General features: G+C 53.7%; 3 protein-coding genes across 3 annotated transcripts; all 3 read left to right on the plus strand.

Annotated features, from left to right (window-relative positions):
* Window positions 1–72: 72 nt before the first annotated feature.
* Window positions 73–5,815, plus strand: GP5 (glycoprotein V platelet). The gene is made up of 2 exons (XM_051626626.1): window positions 73–1,156; window positions 3,774–5,815. The coding sequence occupies exon 2, from the start codon at window positions 3,800–3,802 to the stop codon at window positions 5,723–5,725; it is 1,926 nt and encodes a 641-aa protein (XP_051482586.1). The 5' UTR covers window positions 73–1,156; window positions 3,774–3,799; the 3' UTR covers window positions 5,726–5,815.
* Window positions 5,816–16,097: 10,282 nt separating this feature from the next.
* On the plus strand, window positions 16,098–19,309 carry LOC127387829 (leucine-rich repeat-containing protein 15-like). The gene has a single exon (XM_051626627.1). It carries the CDS (start codon window positions 16,098–16,100, stop codon window positions 17,817–17,819), a length of 1,722 nt encoding a protein of 573 aa, XP_051482587.1. The 3' UTR covers window positions 17,820–19,309.
* On the plus strand, window positions 18,731–23,118 carry LOC127387790 (carboxypeptidase N subunit 2-like). Its single transcript, XM_051626564.1, has 3 exons — window positions 18,731–18,734; window positions 20,182–20,324; window positions 21,289–23,118. The coding sequence occupies exons 1-3, from the start codon at window positions 18,731–18,733 to the stop codon at window positions 22,912–22,914; spliced, it is 1,773 nt and encodes a 590-aa protein (XP_051482524.1). The 3' UTR covers window positions 22,915–23,118.
* Window positions 23,119–23,195: the final 77 nt, after the last annotated feature.

The following is a 23,195-nucleotide window of genomic DNA, read 5'->3' on the forward strand; positions in this document are numbered from 1 at the left end:
AAATTGTTTTTAATTACTCTGTATACAGTTAGACCCAAAGAATGTTGAAGAATAGACCCGCTCCCACTGATGTCCTGTGTACAGTAGCACTGCTGGTCTGCAGCTTACGGTCACCTGGTGGGTTAGGAAAGCCGTTTGAAAACCAGACCTTGTACAGAGCAACTCATTTCCACCTCCTGTTACCCAGATATTCCTTCTGTTCTTTGGCACATGGAAATCCTGGTTGGATGTTCCTGGGTGTGAGCTGGTGCGTTGTCACAGTCATCTTCAGAAAAATCACACAGAAATGAAGACATCTTCCCCATTCTGTGGCTCACTGTCCATTTAAATACTTACTGGCAGAGCACACTATTTGAAAACTGAGAACAAGTTATTTGAAAGATCTGGTTAATTACAAAAACTTAACCTTTAATTTCAAGCTAAAATTTTGAAAACTTAAAGCCTTTCTCTCTTCAGAATCTTTCAGGCTTTGGGTTTTGTTGGCCAATGACTATGGAAGGCTTGGGGGAAAAGCAGGTGAAATGTGTCAAACCTGGATTGCTTAGTCAAAGTGTTAAGAAGAAAACTTAATTTCTTGCTCAGATTGCTTTTACTCCAGTCCTGCAAGAAAGTAAGAGTCAGTGCAGCCTTGTGAAGGTACATATCAATCACTTGGTTGTTGAAGGTAGATGTGTCCACTCCTTCAAAACCTACTGCACCTTTGTAGCAGACTGCAGTGAAGCTGTCTTAACAAATTTGAAGTTTCTTTCTGCTCATACTTGCTGAAATGCAGATTCCTGACTAGCCAGATTTGCACTGGGTTGGTTGGAGCATGTGTTCAGATATCCTTGTCAAAGAAGCTGAAAGTGTATTTTTTATTCTGTTGCACGTGTGACTTCAGACTTCCTCATGTCCTGTAAGGGGTCTCAAACTCTACTTTTGGAGTTGCACGCAACCCATGGAAGCAGGTTGCTGACACAACTAAATACAGCAAAATCTGCTCTGAAGCTTAAAATACTCTGGCCTTTGACAGTAGTTACACAAATATGGGTGAGAGTGTTATCTACAGGATGTGTTTTGCTGGTTTGCTTCCCATGAAAAGTGCAGAACCATGGTGAAGCCTGATGGCCTGCTGTGCTTCCAGTAAGTTCCTCTAAAAAGCAGAGAAGTTTCTAAGGTACAGTTCAAAATTCCTTTTTAATTTTCTTTCCAGTTTACGAACTTGCAGGAAAGTGAGGAAGTGAAGCACCACAGGAAATTATCCATGTGCTCAGTATTCTGTGAAACTAAGTTCAAAATTGATTTGTGACTTTTAATATACTAACAGTATTAATGTATTGCTTCTGGCATCCTTTCATAGTCTGAGAAACATTAAGGAGTTGGTAGAAAGGGAAAGAGACTGTAGACCACAATGTGGTAAGTGCTCAGGCTGGCTGATGTCCTTTCTGGAATGGCAGGTGTTTCACATGATGGTTTGAGAAAGTTTAATACATAGGAATGTTTATGACCCTTGCATGGATCTTGCTGTGCTCTCTACTATTAATATGCTCAATTATGGAAATTTATTTATTAAAAAATACCATTAACAGCTCTAGATGTTTTAGATCCGTAAGATGATTTATCCAGTTCTTGTGCCAGTCATATTCTTGTGGCCTTAATCTCATACAAATGCTTTTGTACTACTTTTTTGTTTGTGAAAGTTTGTACCTTCTAGCACTTGTCTAACCTTGTCTTGTTGAACATTCTTACCTCTTGTTACAAGACCAGGGAAGCAGACATCCCCCAGCTAGCACTGCTGTGAGACTATTTTACAGACTGTGGCCTGCAGTCGTTCCCTCTGAGGGACCTGCATTTGCAGTCTGTAGCATAATTCCCCATTTAGTTCTCTAGATCCTGCTTTCTCTTGTCCTGTTGAATCCTGTAGTTCTGCTGTGGTCTTGAGTTGGTGCAGGTTGAGATGCCAGTGAGGACGTGAAACAGAAATGTGTGTCTCTGTCCCACATGGTGGGTTGCACTCACACCACCCAGGAGCATCTCAGCAGCTGCCTGCTCTACCTGCTGCAGGCAGAGGTACTTGCCCTGGGTGCACAGGGATGAGCTCCTCTGCAGCCTGCTGAGATGGGGACAGGAAGGATTTGGGCCAGGCTGGCTTAGGAGTGAACTGAGGTGAAGGCATCGCTGGTTTACGTGAGATGGTCAGTTTTGGAGTGGGGTGGGTTACTAGGAGAGTGAGAATCTCTGAAAGATTCTTGTTTGACTTGGAACAGTCCTTTGGAAGGGAGAAACTTTAAGGCTACTTTTGGTGACTTAGGGTCTCGTTCAAGGAGTTGGAAGCTCAGTGAGGACTTGCTTTGCAGCACCACGTTGCTGGTGGTTGATACCACCAGGTGCCATGTCCTTCCCAAGGAAGGGAGGCAGGAAGGGAGGCAGCTTTTGGCAGCCTTCAGTACTCTGAAATCAACAAGGTACTTTTTTTTTTTTTTTTTTTACATTTTTAATGTACTCCCCTTTGCTTTTCTTGATACAGCAGCTGTTTTTGCTCCATGGTGGTGTGTTCTTGCCAGCAATTCAGGCACGTCAGCAGCTCTGCTGTGCCTCCCGATTTACTCCTTTTTAAGCGACGGGCTTTGTACACAGGCCTGTTTGTGGGCTTGGTATGGGAGACATTCGTCTTTGTCCCTGGAAAAAGGTATGATGGGATGGAGCCCTCCTCTTCCCCTGTGCTCTCAGTGCTGAAGACTGACACGTGGTCAGCTGCTCCAGTTAGATCTGCAGGATGTGTCCAGCTATTCCAGCTGTCCCACCTGCTGCTTCTCCCACTGATCAGCCAGGTGCTTGACTTCCAGGTTTCTGATGCGCTTGGCCTTAATTCCACTAAGGAAGTATTTCTACACTGTGGATTTCTGTTTGACTTGTTCTTTTAAATATTATCATTATAGCTGCAATAGTTTCTTTCCTGTTCTTTTTGTTTTGTTTTGTTTAAAAAAAATCTATGCAGCTTTCCAACTTTGTGGTATGTTTCATGCAGAACTACCTTTATTGCTCCAGCTTTCTAGCTGACTTCATGGCTGTTCTTTCCTCTCAATTTGTTATCATTTTTTTAATACCACTGACAACTTAGTACTGTGTTAAGCTGTTGAAGTGAGACTGGTTGGTTATCAGAACCTCTCTACTGTCCTGTGCTGCATGAGCTCTTGTGTGTTATTTCAGGCTGTGTCAAGAATAGCCTTTTGCTTCTTGTGTGTCCTTGGGCTGTTCCAAGAAGTGATTACTTGCAGATACTGAGAGATGATTTCACAGAACTGTGTGCTCTTCTGCTTTTGGCCGTTTAAAATATAGGACACCCATTTTACCTCCTCTTATCTATTCTTGCAAGCTAAACTTTATTTTTAAACCTCAACCTACAATAAACATACTGTGGATGCAGGACCTTTTGATTATTTTTTTTAAAGACTTTGTGTAACTTAGTATAATACTTTTTTGTTTAAATAAATACATGCCTTCTGACAGCTTAGTTTCATCATGATTTTCATATGCTTTTATTATACTTGACTAATACAAATGTAAACAAGGAATATTTGATCTACAAAAGAGCTATATCTGTACTTCTCAGTGTAAGATGAGTACCTTAGAAATATTTGCAACCAAGTAGGAGATTTTGAGGTTTGCTTTGCAGCCAAAAGAAATGTCACTCACATTTGCAGGTTTTATTATATATTCCCACAACATTGTTGGCTACTAAGTTATAAACTACCTGTGATGAAATCCTGACTCTCTCTTATCTCTTGTAACAGCTAATGTTTCTGGTTCTTCAACAAGGATGTTAGTGTTCCATATGTCAGTGATGATCAAGCTTTTCTTCCAGCTGGATGCATCTGTTTGTCCTGAGAAATGTGACTGCCCTTCAAAACATGGAATTTATTGCTCTGGTCCCCACATAAAAGACCTGGAGTCATTAAACCTGCCTTGCAACATGACAGAAATTCACATAACAGACACTAATGTAACATACTTGCCGGATGTTTTTTCCAGGATGGTAGAACTGCAGCATCTCATCTTGTCTTCAAACAACATCTCCCTGATTTCACCAATGGCTTTTAAAGGCCTGAGAAGGCTAAAAGCCCTCAAGCTGCTTGATAATAAGCTGGTTGAACTTCCCCCAGAAGTGTTTGATGACATGATACAGCTTCAGCAATTGATCATTGAAAATAACAGGTTAAAATCCATAGAAGAAAATCTGTTTGACAAACTAGATGGTTTGGAGGAGCTTCTCTTGAACAAGAACCAACTAATAGCACTTCCTAGTGGAGTGCTGAAGAAACTCGCCAAACTCAAAGTACTGAACTTGTCAAGAAATTGTTTGGCAGTGCTGCCTAAAAACATATTTAGTGCATTAACCAGGCTTGAGAAGCTGATGCTGTATTTTAACAGGCTGTCTTCAATAGAGTCTGGTATGTTTGATAGCCTGAAGGAGCTGCTGGAACTCTTCCTGCATTCTAATAACATCCAGTCCATCACCCCTGATGCGTTTCATTGTCTTCATAAACTGAGAACCCTAACGCTCTCCAGAAACAAGCTTGAGGCTTTGCCTCCTGGGCTTTTTCTGCACTTGCATGACCTGTCAAAATTGACCTTGTACAGTAACCCACTGAAGTCTCTTCCAGAAGTATTGTTTGGAGAAATGAGGCATCTTGGTAGCCTGTGGCTGTATCACACCAAGCTCTCAACAATACCAGATTTTGTGTTCAGTAACTTGACAAATTTAGAGCTTCTTGTGCTGAGTTTTAATCCAGAGCTTCGTGCTCTTCCTCAGAATGTATTCAGTGGCCTGAGTGAGCTGCGGGGCCTTTCTCTGCATACAAATAATATTTCCAGTCTGCCAGAGGGCATCTTCCTGAGCCTCCAGAAACTGCAGAATGTTTCCCTTTTTGGTTCAAGGCTTGAGGTTCTTCCTAGAAACCTCTTCCATAATCTCAAGCACCTTCAGAAAGTTTACCTGAATAGCACCAAGCTGCAGTCTCTTCCTGGAGATATGTTTGCTGCGTTACCTGAGCTGCAGGAAGTCTCCCTTGATGACAACCCTTGGAAATGTGATTGCCAAATTCTTGGCTTCAAAGAGTGGCTCCAAAGGAGCATGGAGATAGTTAAAAATGTGCCATCTCTGACATGTGACAGCCCACTGGCATTGCAGAATATTTCTCTCGTGGCTCTTACAGATGATCATCTGAAGTGTCTGCCAACCACAGCCAGTACCTACCAGATGTTCAGATCAACTTATTCTCAGGCTTCAGCCTCTCTTGTGACAGAGCTGTTGACATCCTCTTGGGACACTACTATAGCAACAGTGTCTGACATGGATATGAGCACACCCACATCAGTTCCTCTTTCAACTCCAGCTTTTACCTACTCGCATGTTCAAGATGTTGGAAAGCAGAGGCTTCGTTTTTCAGATATCCCAACCCAAGCTTCTCCCAGTGTTACAGGAGAAAACAACAGTGTCAGAGGAACAGATTTGAATACTCTGGTCTGGTGGGATGAGCTGCCAGCCCGCAGGAGTGCTAAGCTCAATTTTAATACCAGAATAGCTTATTGTCAGCTATTCTTGTGCCTTCACAGTTTGATTTTAGCACTCCAGGCTATAACCATTGTGCTCAGTCTGTATGTGATGGGTAAAACCAGGCAGCTCTTGCACTCCAAAGATACTGCTGCTCAGCCTGTAGTTCTGATAAAATTTTTAAGAAGGTAGAGAATACCAGCCAAAGAGAGGATTAGAGGCACTGTTTTGGATTCATTTTGTGAGCATTTGGGCAGTTCACACTTGATTCGGATCTGGATGACAAATCTTCATAGCAAGAAGCTTAAAGACCTTGTTTTTACAGTGTAATGAAAATGCACTTTTATGTACCTTAGTGTTTGCCAAAAGTGATTGTAATCATGGTGTGTTGCTGTAACACTTGGTGAGTGAACCCAAGGGAGAGCTGAAAGAAAATCTGTGATTGCCTTCACGTGTCTGGTACTAGTTTCCTGCTGTGGTGTATAGACCTGTCCCTGCCAGACATCCCTGCCTGCTGTCCTGCTCACACTGCTCAGATGGAAGTGGTATCAGTGTAGGGAAGCCTACACAGAATATGGATTTCACCGTGCTTTAAAGGTTGCCTGTAGTACTCCAAATGCTATTACACCTTCTGCTGCCTTTTTTGTCTCCTTATTGAGAGAAGAAAGAGTGTTTTTGGGAGGAGATGCTGAAAAAAACCTGTTGAAAATGGAGGTGGGGGCAGAATGATATGGTGCAAGTGCCTTTGTTTTTACTTACTGTCCTCAGCCCCTTTTCAGGACATGGCAGAAGGAAGGGGTACTGTTTAAAAACTGTTTAAAACTAACCATTCTTTCCTCTACCTTAACCAGAGGAAGAGAAGGTGCTGGGCAAGAAAGTACGATCTTGAGGTATTTTGTTTTTTGATTGTGTTTTGGAAACTTTGTAATATTAATCCAAATTTCAATTTTAAGGAAACACTGTCATCCTTAAACTTTGCCCAGTGGTGTGAAAAACAGGGTGTTACTCACTGCATGATGCAGCCAGTCCTGAACCTGGAGTACCAGGGAGATGCCCAGGACCAAGACTTGGCTGCAGAGGAATGTAGCTGGTGTGAGAGCTGGTCTGACTGAGCTGGGAGGGAGCCTGCCCGAGCCAAGGGCCCTGAAGTGTTGCCACCTTTTTTGCAGCTGGCTGGAGAGCATTCACCTGAGCATCCAATTGCAGTAAGCAGTGTAGTGTTCAGTCTCAGTAATGTAATCTTTTCTTATTCCATAGCATTGCTCCCCGATTTCGGCCCTTTCAATTGTTGATATGCAAAGACAACTATGAGGCAGTAGGGTGGATTTTAGTCTTCATACTTTAATACTTTTTAATATTTTGAATTATAGGAGTATCTTAGTTTGTAAGTAGACTGGTAGCTGTCTGACTGCCTGTGCTTTGGTAGCTCTTGGATTTAACTATAAGCTGTTACCTTAATGATGTGACTTAGCTTGTTCTTAAAAGCTGTGATGTTGTGCTTAAAAGCTAGAGCTGAATTAAAGAGCCTTTGGATGTGGTTCCCTGGTTCCTTGGGCAGGAGTCCTTGTACTTTAGGAGTCTTTTTGTAGCCTTACTGGCCTTCTAACTAGTGAGGTCTTCCCTGGATGGACTTGAAATGGCACTTTACAAGCCTGAGCTGAAGAGAGCTTGTGTTTGCCCCAGGTTTGTGGCTTGTTCCCTGATGTGTGCTACTCAAAGCAGTGAAATGAACTACGAACTGCTTTGCTTCACGATGCTCTGCTGCTGGACTTTAATTCCTGTTCTAGGCCATGAAAGGAGGCGGTGCACTTCTAAGATGTTAAATAACCATTGTCTTGCTGGTGAAGTTTAACCAAATTTAGCAAGCCTGGCTAAATGGTTGGTAGAGCCATCTCTAAAGGAGGAGAAAAGGGAGTCGCAATAGTTGGTGTGGAGCAAACGGACTGAGTTCACAGAAGCACCCGAGTATTTATGGCAATATATTTAAGAGAAGCACAAAGCCAATGTGAAGCTTTCTTGGTGGTGGTTCTGGGTTGTTACATGCTAGTGCTTAAAAATGCCTAAAAATAGGCAGTTGTTGCTAATTTAGGTTGAGCAACTGTAATGACCACTTAGTGTTGCTCCAGCGCTGCTGTGCTGGTGCCACGCAAGCATCTGCTCGCAGCAGGCAGGAGATAAGTATAATCTGGACTAACGAGGGAATTGTTCTACAAACCATGCTGGTTGTTGTTTCCCTCAGCGAGACAGTGAAGAAACACTCTCATGGCCACGGGCACTTGGATGCACACTGTTGGATTTCTAAGAAAAAGCAGCAGTGTGGTTGCCATATGGGCATATGCCACCCTGATGCCCAGCCTCTGGAAGAGCAGTGTGCTAGCAGCAGCTGCCATCTTTCTGAGCCCCCTTTGGCCTCCCAGTGGGGCCAGTTGGGTCTCTGCAGCTCCTCTGGCTCCTGTTCTGCCGTGGCTGAGCTCTGGCACGTGGAAGCTTTGGCACGTGGCGTGTACAGTCAAGTGCTGCTCAGAGGATGATTCCTCTGTACATGCTGTCATCGGGCTTTCCCTGCGCCTGGCGGGCCAGACAGGGAAGTGAAGTCAGCAGACAACAAAAGGCTGGAGCAATAAGGGCCTGGGATGTTTTAGTAACTCTTTGTCTGAGGTGTCCTGTTTTGAGCTACCTCTGATTCATTGCTTGTTGCCCAGCAGAGCTCAGCCCTTCCTGCAAAATTCCCTAGCCTGGGAAATCCGAGAATATGTTTGTTTATAACCTGTCTCTGTTTTGCCTGGAGAAGGGATGGTCTTCTAGGCCAGCATGATGGCAGGGGAAGCAGCCGGGAGGGCTCCTTGGGGAATGTGCAGCTGCACTTCAGACCCTCTCTGGGGAGCATTGGCTTGATGTCTCAAGGTGCTGATGGTTTGCCATCTCCAGGGTGCTGGCAAGGTTCCTCCCAGTCCCTGCAGCTCACACCTTTACAAATACGGCCTGGCCTCTGCCACCAGGCTGGGCCTGGGGGACAGTGGACTGGATAAGGCTGAAGGTGCCTAATCCCTGCTGCTGGGAAAGGGGTAGATTAAAAGCATGTCTGTGCTTGGCAGCTCAGGGGATCAGCTCCACGCCCTTGGCTGCTGTACAGACCCGGGATGTGAACTGGTGGTTAGCAGTCCTACATGTTAACCAGACCTTTGAGTCCCAGAAGCTGCCTTTGGGGAGAGTTTGGAGTAGGTCACCAGTACAGCCAAGCCAAGGGTCTTTTGTAACTCACTTGGTTCCCTCAAACACTTGTTCTGGTGGCGGCTGCTCCTACTCCTACTGCTTTGAAGCAGTGGGAACCTCTGACTGCTGTGCTGGGCCATGGGAGCACACAGCATGTTTCTAGTTTGATGTCACTGCAGGTGCTGTTCTCATTTGCTTGAATGCACTGAGTCCCCTCCCATCAGCCTGAAAATCATGGTGGTAAGGTGGGAATTAACTGCTGCTGCAAATGCTGGCAACTCTGCCTGCTTCCCAGCTGCTGATGCCCCTTCCAAGCCACCAGCACGCATGTGCTGTGCTCGTGTCCCCAGCATCTCTGCCCTTTCTGTCACCTCTGCCACATGAGGCCAGTAGCTGCTGGAGAGCCTTTGTTGTTGCTTGCAGAGGGGAGTGAGCTCAGATGGGTACCTACTAAATGGAGGCTGCATCTTGCATCCTTCCTCTCCTGGTGGCAAAGAGAAGCTGGGTGATGGCAGATGTGCTCAGAGAAGACACCCAGCAGCACTCCATGGTTCAAGAGCACGTGTGACCTCTGGCTGCGAGGCAGGAGCTCTGGGATCGTCTGCTTGACGTTATGGAGCGTTGGCCGTGACTCCAGCAGCACATCTCGCCTGGGGAAGCTGATTCAGCAGCTGCGATACAACAGCAGAGCATTTCCTGGGGATGACAGAATATCTGGGAGGAGATGCAGCCAGAGGCACATACCTGTGGGCCAAGGCTGGGCTTGTGGGTGTTTACAGGCTCTCAAAGTGATCAGGAGGCCTGAAGCTCCTGCTTTGCCCCAGCTCCATCCAGAGATGGGCAAGCTATGGAGGTGTTATGCCTCTGTTTTCCTGGAAGGAATCTGGGTTCCCATCCCCCTTCCCTCCTGGCTGTTTGTGGGCAGATGAGCCCTGGCAAAGCCTTGCCTGGGCCATGGTAGGCGAGTCCTGCTTCGTTGAGGGGTGGGGGGCTGCTGCTCCAGTGGCACCTGGAGACATCCCCCCACCAAACTCAGCCCCTTTTGTGCAGTCACTGCTGTGGGACTGTCATGTTTCTCCACAACGTGCCAGGCTTCCAGCTGTCCCTTTGTGTCTCTCTCTAGATGAAAAAAGCCCAGGGCAGGGAGTCAGCAACGGGCTGGCAGCAGCTCTGCAGCCTGCTGTGCACTCCCTGCTGCCTTCCCCTGAGCCTGGGGGGGAGATGGGGCCCCTTCCCCCATTGGGGTGTCAGGAAAAGGTCCCTGAGGCAGCCCCTGGTGCCAGGGATGGCTTTATGGAGAATGGGGGGAAGCTGGTCCAGCAAACTCCTCAGGGTGCAGAAGCAGGGACAGCCCCCACCATTGCTTCCCTCTCCAGCAGCTCTTTGCCCCGTCTCGCAGTGCTGATCGGACAAGCTCTTTCCGCTTCGGATTATCTCTCCAGGCGGACTTGGCTGCAAGTCCCACATTCCTTCCAGCCTAGCCCTGCCCTGTGCCTGTGCCAAGCCCTGCCTGCCGCTGCTGCTATGGCTCGTGGCTTGGGCCAGAGCTTAGCCTGGAGGTGACAGTCCTGATGGCCAGGTGAGCCCCACAGGTGACTGGGTTCCTAAATCCCATTTTCCTTGAGCTCCAAGAGGCTTTACAGTGTGTCTCATGCTGATGCTTGCATGCAAGTTAGTCAGATGGCCGTCCCTGCTGCTCATCCTGGAGGGAGGGAGCAGGGCTACCGCTCCTTCCCAAAGTTCCCACCCTGCACATGTGTTTCCCCAGGGAAGGCAGGACCTGTCCCCATCCCTTGCCCCAGATGCAGATGGGGCATCCTGTAGCCATGGGCAGTGGGGCAGCCCTGGCCCTGCACATCTCCTGGATTGTTTGCTCTGTAGAAGTGCTCTCTTGTTTGGGCTCCCCAGAGGCTTGGGAGGTGGGGGGGATGTGTGATGGGGAAAGAACTGCTGTTGCCTCTCTCATGAGGATGGGGGGACCCAGCACCAGTCCTTCACCCTTCAGCCATGGCTTGAGCCTACGTGTCATGTTGCATGGCTCAGGCCTGGTGGTGTCCCCCCGTCATGCTGGAGCACGGAGGGGACCCCTCCCCTGGCCTGTAGCCCAGCCCTTCTCCCTCTTCCTCCGCTTCAGCAGAGCGGAGTTTGGCCCCATGCCCTGAGCCAGCTGGTCCTTGCAACCACCAGGGGCCACCGTGGGGGTTTATCACGGCGTGGTGGGTGGCTTGCAGTAGTGCAAAATACTGGTGGAGGGGTTGTTCCAGCCCTGTGCTGCAGGGGGCTGCAGGTCCTAGGGATGTCCCGTCTCTCCCGGGGGTGCAAATCCAGGCAGGGGCTGGGGGAGCTGAGGCAGTGGAGCAGCACGATGTGGGTGAGTGTGCTCAGCTGTTTGGCAGATGAGCAATGTGCTTTCCCAGCCAAGCCCACAAGCTGCTAATTTTAGAGATTACATGCATTTTTCCAAGCAGTCTCGAGTCCCTTGGTGATTCAGAGCTGCTCGGCTTTGCTGCATCCGCCACCCTGCCCCTGGGGATGCACTTGGAGGTCTGCCAGCATGGATGGACTGGGACTATTCTGCTGTCTGGTAGTGAGGCCAATGTCCCCAAAAATGGGTGATGCTGCTGTTCTGGGACTCCTAGTGCCTCCTCAGCTGGTGGCATTTTGGGGATGACCTCATCAAGGGGAAGCACCAGGGCTTGAGCAAGAGGTCACAGGACAGATGGGAGCCCTGGTGAGGCTGAGAATCCAGACTGTATTAGATGCCAGTGGCTCCAATAGTGTGGCCAGGAGTTGCCTGTTTTTGGCCGTGCAGATCTCCAGGAGCCCCAGGCAGGGCTACATCAAAGTGCAAGGGGTAACACTTGCTGAAGGGCCTCCAGCCCTCCTGTAGGCTTAGTGTGTGAGCAATGCCTGCAGAAAGTGCAGGGGGCTCTGGTGCAAGGGCAGGACAGGGCTGAAAGGCTGCATTATGTACTCTTGCTTTTCCCTGCACTGTGGTGTTTGGCCATTGCCTTTGGCAGGAATTGGAAAACCATGTTTGTGCAGGCAGCAGATGGCAAGGAGGGATAAGGACTTAGGGGGAAGGAGCCACCAACCCAGCCATGACCACAGGTTTTGCTGCCAGCCCCATCTCTTGTGTGTGCTGGGTCTGGCAGATGCCCATCCTCGGACACCATCGTCCCTCTGGAGGCATAGGGACATGGCAGTGACCCCTCACACCAGCCTGAGCCTGGTCTGGGGGTGTTCAGCCTTTCTCTGGCTGGTGCAGATGGAGGTGGAGAAGGTCCTTAGAGTAGTGCTGGACCCAGTGGCTTTCCCGTTCGTGAGGTTTGCCCCGCTCTATCCAGCACTGTGTGAGCTCCCAGCTATGTGAGCAGCCTCTCTTTGTAAAACGCTTATCTCACCCTCGAAAGCATCCACGTGCTGTCTCAGGGAGCTGCCTCTCCCTTCCAGATGTATGAGACTGTCGGTGCTGTCCCAGGCTCTCTCACCCTCTGCTCCCCTCCCTTGCACAGAGCCCGGGGCGAGCTCTGTGCTCACCTCCGGCAGCAGCTCCCTCTGGGCTTCGGGCGCGGTGCTTGTGCCGTTACCCAGCCTCGCTTTATTTTTAGGGATGTCTTGAAAACACGGTGTCCTTCCCACCCAGGAGCTGGAGTCAAGCTCCCGAGGCCTGGGAAGAGGCATCTGGGTTCTTGACAGGGCTGTTACCTGGGCTCCTCTGAAACTTTGGGCTCTCTGCGTGGCCACAGGGACCACAACCTGGTCCCCCTCCTGCTGGGGACAGGTGTTTGAGGGTACCCAGCACTCCATCTGCAGTCCTCCCTGGGGCAGTGCTGCTTGGAAGGAGCTGAGTCCGACATTCTTCTGTCAGACTGGGCTTGGGGTGGGGGGTGTGGTGTGTGGTGGTTTTTGGAAGTGTTGGGGTTTAATTCCTGTGTTGCCTTGCTGAAAAGCTGTGTGCCTCTGGGATGAGTCAGACTGGGCAGGAGCCCAGTGTCGCTGGCGGTGGGCAGACAGAGCCAGTGATAAGGAAGTGATAAGGCCATGAGAGCCCTGCTCTCATGCCAGGGCTGGAGGGAGTGGGCAGCTCCCAGGCCCACTGCCTGACCTCCAGCTGCACCACTGTCAAGGAAGTGGGGAGACTATTTTGGGAACCATAGCACTGGGAAAATCTGCTGTGTCGATAGAGCGTGAGTTAAAGCACTTGTGTGTTTTCGAAAATGCTCCTTATCCATGCCCAAATGCCTGGATGTTGGCCCAGGAGCAGGCAGGGAGTTTGGCTGGGGGGGATAGCTCCAGACTTACTGCTTGCTGCCCAGCTGGGGAGAGGTCTGGGGCCATCCAACACATCCCACAGGAGCTGGGTCCCCCATGCAGTCTGACAGAGCAGCCTTGGTTGCCTTCGGCTGAGGTCCCACTCCCGACCCTCTTCCCATGACTCCTGTCACCTTCCTCCAAGTCTTGCTGGAAACTTCTCTCTTCATCCCTGCAGTTTGCTGTTTATCCTGGTCTGGTCCCTGCTTTGAACAGGATCTATGTCCCCTGCGCTGCTCTGTGCCCTCCCACCCCTCATGGCGTGACAGTACATACTGTGACATGAGGATGGAGGCAGCCTTTCTCTCACATCTCCAGCAGCTTGTTAGTGCTGGCTGGGACCTGAGCAGGGGCTGCTGTGGCTGGCAGAAACATGGGTGGGCTCAGGCGGGATTAGACATTGTCAGGGAAATTCCAGCTACCCCGTGCTTAGCACGGGGCTGCTTCAGCTCCCGGAAGCCTGAAGGGGCCACTCATGCTGGCTTTCCTTAGCTGCTTCCTCCAGAACATTAGTTCCTGGCAGCTGCTGGACCAGGGCTGCCGCAGAGAGGTGAGTGAGGATGCAGACCTGGGCTGGGTGGTGGGAACCAAGGGGAACCCCGTGCACCCATGTGGGCTGGCAGTGACAGGGGAGGGGTGGCAGCAGGTGTCCCTGGATGGGAGGGGCTTGTACCATGCTTCCCAAACATGCCTGGGTGCTGGGCTCCATCACCCATGTGTTGGGGCTGCTGAGGATGAAGAACAGCTGGTGGGAGATGGCAGCATGTGCTGCTTTGGGGTGCCAATAGGCATCAAGGGGCTTTCTCAGTGCCCACAGACAAGGCAGTAGTGGTGGGAGTAGCCTGGCCTGCAGCTGGCACCAGCCACACCACTGACCCTGCTCCCTGGCTGGGTGAGCTGCCTGAAGGGCAGAGCCCTGGAATGGGTGCTTGTGGGTTCCTGACTCCTTGACTTCTGTGGCTGGGGGGAGTGAAGGAGAGCTGTGACTTGGGGCAGGGTGAGGGTGCTGGGGGCTGCCTGTGCTGCTGGCCCCGGGCTGGGGCACAGCCAGAGATCCTGACACTTGCAGGAGCCATAGGGAGGCAAATTCTGTGCATGTGCCGAGGTGATGTCACGGGGCAGCCCTGCTGTGAATGTGTGCCACTAAAGGGAAGGATTGTGCCCAGGGCCCTGGCTTTGCCTCACCTTCTCCCATGGGTTGGGGCATCCAGCCATGTCACACTGGTGAACAGAGGGGTCTTTCAGGGCCACGCTGCGAGCTGGGTGCTGGCTGACATGAGCAGCATGTTCACGGGGCTGTCTGCTTGTCTTTGAACAAGCGCAGTGGGGTTCAGGAGAGGGAAACCCAAAACTCCATCCTTGAGATGTTTGCTGTGTTTGCCGAGGAGATAGGAGTTGGAGGCAGTTCTGCTCCAGTGCTTTCCCTAACCCTGACACTGCCCCTGTGCTGATTCATTGATTTGGACGGGTTATATACTGGGAGGGGAATCATGAACCACACTCAGCTCTCTTGCCAGCACGGAGCTGTGCTCGCTCGGCGCTCGTGGCTGCAGGACACTCGGGTAAGTTTCCTCTCTGCCGCTGCCCCTGTGAGCAGCTTTGGATCTGGGAGGCTTTGGGGGCAGCTCCAAGGGGGGGCAGCGTGGCGGTGGGATCTGCACATTCAGCATCTTTTGATTTGATGGAGATCTTTGTCTTGCAAGGGTTCTCCCAAAAAGCAAGACCACTTAGGCACGGGAGGTGAAATAGCTACATTGGCAACGTGTTAAAAAATAACCGATAGAGAAAATTAAAGGGAGCAAAGTAACGTTTAGGGGGACAGAGATTAGGAGCAGTGGGATACTGGGGTGTTGAGCGGTAGGGAATATTCAGCTTCTTGATCTGTAAGCTTTTTGTCCCTAGAAGAATAGAGGTGCTAAATTGCTTTCAGCTGCTTTTCCTGAAGGGCGCTCCAGTGTGGATGCTCTCAGCTGCCTTACCAGGGAGTGACATGAGCAGGGCTTTTGATGTGCAGAGCGTTTGGGGAAGTTTATAAACAGCTCACTATAAACAAAGCTGTTCTTGGATGCAGATTGTTTCCATATGGGAAACATAAACTGTGCTGGCTTGTGGAGGGTTCCTCCCTCCCTGCCGGAGTGCAAGCATGTTGCTCAAAGGGAGCTGGGGTGGAGTGCAGGGGCTGTGCCTCAGCACCCCGGGGTGCTGTGCCAGCCAGAGCACCATGCCTAGACCTCCACGCTGCAGGACTTGCCCGTCTAGCTGAGCTGTGCTTGGGGCAAGGGGAGCCATGGGTTTTCTCCCTCCCTTATGCCACTCAAAGCTGTTAGTGGGGGCTGCTTTATGCCAGCCTGGCACTAGGCTGCTGCTTCAGTCTAGGGAAGGAGGGAGGGAGGAAGCTCCCAGGCTAGAGGAGGGAGGAAAGGGTGTCCATGCTGGCCATGCTTGTGGGGTGATGGGAGCTGGCAGAGCTCCTGCAGGATTGGAGCTAAAGCACACCCAGGCAGTGGGTGCTGCTTTTGGCTCCATGACAGGAGCTCAGAGCCAGGAAGGTGCTTGAGAGTGCCAGGGGGAGCACCTTTCTTTGTGCCCCCTCCTAGCATCCTGGGGACCTGATCAGCTGTGGGTGCCATGGGCTGGCTCTGGTGAAGCTCTCAGTTGTTCAGTGGTGCTGGGAGGCCAGTGCTGCTGGCAGCAGCTTGCCACAGTCACTCCAAAACAGGAAACCTCACTCGTCTCTGCTGGAGGAGCTGAGCAAGGGGGATGCCAGGGATGCCACTAATAGCTGTGGTATGGCAGCCAGGCGCCGTGGCCCCTGGCTCTGTCCCACTCTGTGCTCCTGCCTGGCTCTGACCAGCCCTGTCAGCCCCCAGCCTTCCTCACCCGCCCTCCTCTACCTCACTGCCACACTGGGGGCAGGATGGCTATGGCCTCAGTGGCCTTTTCCAGAAAGAAAGCAGCACCCATCCCTGGCAGTGGCCCTGGGAGCTGGGAAATCACAGGGGCTGAGCCCCCCTCCTTTGTTTTTACTGCAGGCCCAATGGAGCGAGGAAGCTGGCAGCAGTGGCTGCTGCTGCTGGTGGGCATCCAGCTGGCTGGTGGCCAGTGCCCAGAGCAGTGCCAGTGTGTCCGCACCGCCCAGGTGGAGTGCTCTGGTGCCAGCATCACCGCGGTCCCCAGCCCCATCCCTGCCAACGCCATGACCCTCCAGATCATCAACACGCGCATCGCTGAGCTGGGCGACGCGTCCTTCGGCAACACCTCCCTGCTGATCGGGCTGCGCATCGAGAAGAACAACCTGTCGCACATCAGCCCCGGGGCTTTCCAGCACCTGCCTGACCTGCGCTACCTCAGCCTGGCCAGCAACAAGCTGCAGGAGCTCCCTGTGCAGGTCTTCGAGCCCCTGGACAAGCTGGAGTCTCTGCTCCTCTCTAGCAACCAGATTCTCCAGGTTGAGCCTTCTCACTTTGCCCACCTGAGTAACCTCAAGGAGCTGCAACTGCACGGGAACAACCTGCAGGAGCTGAAGGAGGGGGTGTTCGACCAGCTTACCAGCCTCACCAAGCTCAACCTGGCCAGGAACAACATCGACCGTCTGCCGCCCCGGGCTTTCGAGCGGCTGGCGCGGTTGCAGGTGCTGCGGCTCTATGAGAACCGGCTCCGGCAGATCCCGGTGGGTGCCTTCGACGGGCTGCCAGAGCTGCTGGAGCTGGGGCTGCACCAGAACCAGCTGGAGATGCTGTCCCCGGATCTCTTTGTGAACAACGGGAACCTGCAGAAGCTCTACCTGTCCAACAACCTCCTCACCACCCTGCCAAGCGGCATCTTCTTGCCCCTGCGCGCCCTTGCCAAGATCACCCTGCACGTCAACCGCCTGCGGGACATCTCCCCCAGCGCCTTCGGGCCCACGCCCGACCTGCGGGAGCTGTGGCTCTATGAGAATGAGCTTTCCACCCTCCCTGCTGCTGTCTTCAGCAACCTCACCCAGCTGCAGCTCCTGGTCCTCAGCAAGAACCGCCTGCGCTCGGTGGCACCAGGGGCTTTCCGGGGCTTGGGGGAGCTGCTGGAGCTGTCCCTGCACTCCAACACCCTGCGCCGCCTGGATGCCCAGGCACTGGAGGGGCTGCCCAAGCTGCAGAACCTCTCCCTGCACCACAACCAGCTGCAGGTGCTGCCACGGGGCCTCTTCAGAGCCACCCCAGGGCTGCAGCACCTGCAGCTGCACTCCAATGCCCTGGAGTACCTACCCACTGGCATCTTCTCCCCCCTGGCAACCCTGCGAGAGGTGAAGCTGCACAACAACTCCTGGCGCTGTGACGAGGGCATCCTACCCCTGAGGAGCTGGTTGGAGGACAACCCCCACAAGGTGGGCGATACACCCCCCCTCTGTGCCCAGCCCCCCATACTGAGGGGCACTCCCATTTCCGGGCTGCTGCGGGACCAGCTCCTCCCTCCCTTACCCTCCACTGCCTCTGCCCATCCCAGCACCCCGCTCCCAGCTCACCCCTCTGAGGTGGCATCATTGGAGAGTGATTGGACGGAGCCCCCCATGGGGGTGCCGGTCTCCCCACGAGAGGAGGAAGAAGAGGCAGAGGAGCAGGGCTGGTGGGGGCTGACACGCATACAGAGCGGGGTGGTGGTGGCGGTCATCGTGCTGGTGTGTTTGGCCCTGCTTGCTGCTCTGGTGGCACTGGTGGTCTACGGCTGTAGGAAGAAAAGCCACGTTGTGCTCATGAGGATGAAGGCGCCCAATGAAGCCTGAGCACCTGACAGAGCCTGGGGGGGAACGGTGCTAGAAGATCATGCCCTTCCCATGGGGCCAAGGGACATGACAGTGGCTCTGTATCAGCTGCCCTTGCTGATTGGGACAGGCAAGCATCACCCTGAGTGCTGTGTGTCCCCCTGTCCTGCTCTGCTTTTCCCTGCCCCTGCTCTGCAGCAGGGTGTCCCCCCCAGGTGACCTCCCCTGGCTGTTCTATGTCCCCAGACCTTCCTGCCTCCAGTGCAGCCTCTGTGCTCATTCTCTGGCTGGTGGCTAGCAGCTGGCACATGGCGTGCTGAGAGGGACCACTCCAGCAGGCACCCACAGCCTGACCATGATGGTGCTTACCCCAAACAACTGGACATTCCCATCCTTCACCTGGCATCATCCCCTCCAGTGGTGCCTGCCCTTGCACTTGTCTGCTGCCCAACCCCACCTCCTCTCCCCCATTTATTACCCCCCTGTCATGCCCCCAGCCTCTGCCCCTGCCTGGGCAGGCAGTTGCTAGCCAGGAGCCAAGCGAGTTCCTTTGCCCTCAGCAGCTGTGTGTCCATGAGCTGCTTTGCAGCTCACCTGCATCCCACAGGGCTGGGATGTCTGGGCCTGGCGCTGCTGCTGGGGTGGCACACCCTGGGTGACTTGGCTGTCTCCAAGCTGCCCTCCCTGCCTGCAGGCAGGGCAGGCCAGAGCACAGCCAGCATCTTCTCCTGCTCCCCCCACCCTTTGTGCATTTCCTGCCAGGATTGCCACAGGGCAGTGTGCTGGCATGTGGGGACAGTGACAGCCCCCTCAGCCCTTGCTGTACCCTGGTGCTAACCCTCCTGTGGCTGTGTCCTGCCTGCAACACCCTGCCACAGCCCCCCGGGGGCTCGCACCAGCCTCTGCTGCCAGGGAGTTAAAGGGGTAGGACGATGGGTGTGAAGTGTCTGCCAGCGGCTGGGAGAGGCCCCCGTGCCTGTGTCTCAGGGCTGCTGGAGCATGCCAGGGCTGCTCCTGTGGCACCCCAACCCTGGTTCTTGCTGCCTGGATACCCTTGTGCATCCTCCACCAGCTAGTGAGCAACCTGGCCAAACTTCTTCCTCTGCCTCCCTTCAGTGCCCTCTTGTATGTTCCAGTCCTGCTGCCTGCTCAGAGACCCCAGGCAGGGGGACACTGGCTCTGCACAGGGGGGTGTCAGCCTGCATTGGCTGCTCTGCAATTGGCAGGTGGGTGTCAGCACCTGCATCCAGCAGCCACCCTGCCTCCTCCTGCTGTGGCACGGCCACAGGGAAGTCCAGCTCACCTCTGTGCACGATGCAGTGGTGCCAGGCTGCCTGGACATCACTGCCATAGGACAAGGGTCTTACTTGGTGTGCATTCCACAGCACTCACAGTGCCCCAGGAGCCAGTGCTGCCTTGTGCACGTGGTGGGATGCTCCTCTGGGCTGGCACCTGCACGGTGTGGGAGACATGGGACTGTGCTGGGGGGCTGTTGGGTGCTGCTCTGTGACCTCTCCATTAAAGTGCAGTTGTCCATCCCCACTGCCAAGAGTTGTTTATTCACTCCTCCGTGGTGCACAGGTGGGGAATGACCCTGCAAGGACAGGAGCTGCAATTGATTTCTACTCCTAAGAGATTGTTTTTACCTTGGAAAAGGCAATACAGGCGTGTGGGGCTGGGAGAGGGTTAGTGGGCTGTGGCTGCAGAGCCTGAGCTGAGGTGGTGGGGAGCTTGCTTGGCTCCCTTCAGAGCTGCCTGCCACTGGCTTGTATCCTCTCAGTTTCTCTGTGTCACTGTCTCCTCCATCAGTCTGGCTGAATACACGTAAGTGTCCCTCCTCCTTCCCCTGGGGGTGTCTCCAAGGCTGCTGCCATCCCAGTCTGTTCCAACCCAGGCCCTTGCACGGCAGCCCCTAAGGTGGTGTACACTGCTCCCCAAGGCAGGTTGCAAGCTCCCAGGCAGTGCAGTTGGTTCACGGCTCACTCTCGCCGCCACACTGCTGGCTGGGTGCACCTCACAGGCTGCAAAACACCTGGTCAGCATCCCACCCCCATGGCACTGCTTTGCCTTGCTAAGCTGTGCCTGGTCCTTGCTTTCATGCAAGAGATGTTGGCTAGGACCATTTCCCAGTGAGATTTACGTACTCCAAGGGATCTCCTGAGAGGCTGCTGGAAGCAAGGGTGCTGACCTTGGCATGGGACTGCTACCAGCCATGATAGCAGCGCCCTGCCACCATCCCTGGGCCACTGGACATCCGGGGCCATGACCCTGCTTCCCTGCCAGGATGCTTGCTGGCAGCTGCCTCTGGCCTCACCTCCAGTCCCTCTGGAGCCAGGTTATTTTTTGAAGCATTCCAAGGACACGAGTTGTTGTTGCCGATAAGCAGTGAGGGGCAGCTCCGCCCCAGCAGGAACAGCTCGTCAGGCAGCTTCCCATCCGTCCCAGAAAACATCATCCCATCTCGGTGAGCAGCATCCCTGCAGACCTGCTGCAGACTCGGTGGCAATCTCCATGATGCAACACTCGGTAAGTGGTGGCTATTTCACTTGGGTAATCTGGGGGGCCCAGGGACAGGTGGGAATCACTGTTGGCTCTGGTGAAAACAAGTGAGATGGTGGAAAGGAAAAGCCAAGCCCAACACTGCTCTTGAGTGCCACATAAGTCCAGGATAGCCCCCCTGGTGTCGGGTACCTGCAGATGGGCATTGCTGTGGGACAGGCAGCATCCCCCACCACAACTGGCATGTATCCCAAGTAGGCAGGGACTGCCAGAGATCTGGAGGCCACTGCCTCAAAAAGTGTCTCATGTGGGCTGGGAACAGTCATTTGGTCAAGCTGAATATCCCTCAGGAAGGTTGGATGATGCTCTGGTTGCTTGCAGAGAAGGAAGTTCTCGATGGGCAATGAGAAATTACAACCACTGGAGCCTGCTCCTCCTGTCCCTGAGCACAGAGCAGCGCTGCAGTGGTGTCCGCATCACCCAGTGTGTGCAGCACAGCCCCATGCTTCACGTGCTCCCCCACCCCAGAGCCTGGCTCAATGCACATGGAGACATTTCAGGAGGCCACAGGCTCCCCCAAGACCCCACACAGGTCCCATCTTGGCTACTGCTCTGCAGGATGTGGGGATTTTAGTGAGGGTGGTACCACCCTGTCACAGCACAGGCTGGAGTGGTGCTGGGGCACAGGCAAAGAGCCCTGACCCAGCACACAGGCCAGGCATGGAGACATTTGGGAGGGAAGCACTCCCTGCTCCTGCAAGGAGAGTGTGGGGGGGTGCAGGCAGCTGGGGCTGGGGGGATGTATCATGGCCAGGGCAGCTGCCAGGGCTGGGGGAATGCCCCATGGCAGGGGCAGCTGCATCTACTGGTGGTGCCCCAGAGGTTGCTTCTGCTGCATTTCTGGCTGCAGAAGCTGCTTCCCCTGCAGCACACACCTGAGGGTGCAGATTTCTGCCTCTCTGAGGCAGGGGATGAAGCTTGGCTTCTTCAGTGCAGGCTGGTGGTCTATGCGCTGCTGGGGCTAGGATCCCTGCTGGAGGAGGGGCTGTGCCTGCCCTGTCCCCCCACCTGCCAGTGCTACGACACCTCCAAAGTCTTCTGCTCGGAGGAGAGGATGCGGGAGATCCCGGTGGGCCTGCCAGGGAATGCCACCCAGCTCTTTTTTGTGGAGACAGCCCTGAGCAGCATCCGCAGTGGGGCCCTGGGCTCCAGCACCACCCTTACCAAGCTGGTCTTCCTCAACAACAACATCCAGGAGCTGCAGGCTGGTGCCTTTCGGGGGTTGCCAAGCCTCACCGAGCTGGAGGTGTCAGGCAACCCTTTGCTGGCAGTCAGCCCGGAGGTGCTGGTGGGACTGTCCAACCTCAGCAAGCTCTCCCTGGGTGCCAATGCCATCCACTCCCTGCAGCCGGGGCTCTTCACCACTGCCTGCCACCTGCAGGACCTACGTTTGCCAGGGAACAAGATCGAGGCACTGCCCTCTGGCATCTTCCACCCGCTACGCCACCTCCAGACCCTGGACCTCTCTCAGAACATCCTGTCTGAGCTGCCAGATGGGCTTCTGGCCCCCCTCACTGTCCTCCGCTTCCTCAAGCTCAGCAACAACCTGCTGGTGCAGGTGCCCCTTGGTGCTTTTGGGGCACTGGGCCAGCTGGCTGAGCTCCACCTGGATGGCAACCGGCTGGAGGAGCTGCCAGGAGGTGCCTTTGCTGGTCTGGGGGAGCTGCGGCGGCTGCAGCTGCAGCACAACGCCCTGGGCAGCCTGGCCCCTGACATCTTTGCTGGTCTCCACAACCTCACTGTCCTCAGCCTGGAAGGCAACCGCCTGGCCACTCTGCCTACTGCCCTCTTCGCCAGCACCCCTCACCTCCTCCACCTCTCGCTGGCTCGCAACAGGCTGGAGATGCTGCCCCAGGGGCTCTTTGCCAACCTGTCGGCTCTGCAGACCCTGGTGCTGTCGCACAACGCCATAGTCCACCTCCACACGGAGGTTTTCCAGGGATTATCAGGGCTGGTGATGTTGCAGGTGAGCTACAACAACATCTCTATCCTGCCAGCTGGGCTGCTGGATGGGATGCCCCTCCTCACCTCCCTGGCACTGGACCACAACAGCCTGGCCCACCTGCCTCTGGGGCTCTTTGATGCCAACGAGGAGCTGGTGCGTGTGGAGCTGGCCCACAACCCCTGGGCCTGCAACTGCCACCTGGCCTATCTCCTGGGCTGGCTCCAGGGCTTTGCTGAGCCCCTCATCCATGCACAAGGCTTCTGTGCCAGCCCAGCCACTCTGCGGGGAAGGTCCCTGCTGGACGTCCCCCAGAGGCAGCTGGAGTGCCCAGGAGTGCCTGGCATTGCCCCGGAGGAGCCAAGGGAGGATGCTCCAGGGCAGTGTACCTACAGCAATCCTGAAGGCACCATGAGTGTAGCTTGTGATGCCACCAGCTGCCAGCAGCTCAGCCTTCACCTCCCTCCTCTTCCCAGGCAAGCAGCCAGGCCAGGGCCAGAGTACCAGGGTGCCTGGGAGCTGCGCTCCCGCTGTGGCACACTGCGGGTCAGTGTCATCATCACAGCACAGAGTGGGGATGAGGCCACTTTGCCAGGTCTCCCAGCTGCACCCTAGGTCTTGAGCGGGTGCCTGCTCTGCTCCTGCACCGGCAACTTCTGAACCAGCCTGGGAAACAGCACCAGTCTCGCTCTGCTACTCCTACCATGGTCACGAGCCGTCACGGAGCTCTCCACATGGCCTGATGGTATTTATTCCCCCAGCTATGCATTTCCTGTGTATTTCAAATATAATTAAAATATATATATTATTTCTGTGCAACCAGTTGCTGTGGTGGAGAAAGGAAACACTGTTCCTACACCTGGGTGAAGTGGTGAAGGTTGCTGTGGTCCGGTGGG

Source organism: Apus apus, chromosome 8, assembly GCF_020740795.1.
Source record: "Apus apus isolate bApuApu2 chromosome 8, bApuApu2.pri.cur, whole genome shotgun sequence".
NCBI classification, from domain to species: domain Eukaryota; kingdom Metazoa; phylum Chordata; class Aves; order Apodiformes; family Apodidae; genus Apus; species Apus apus.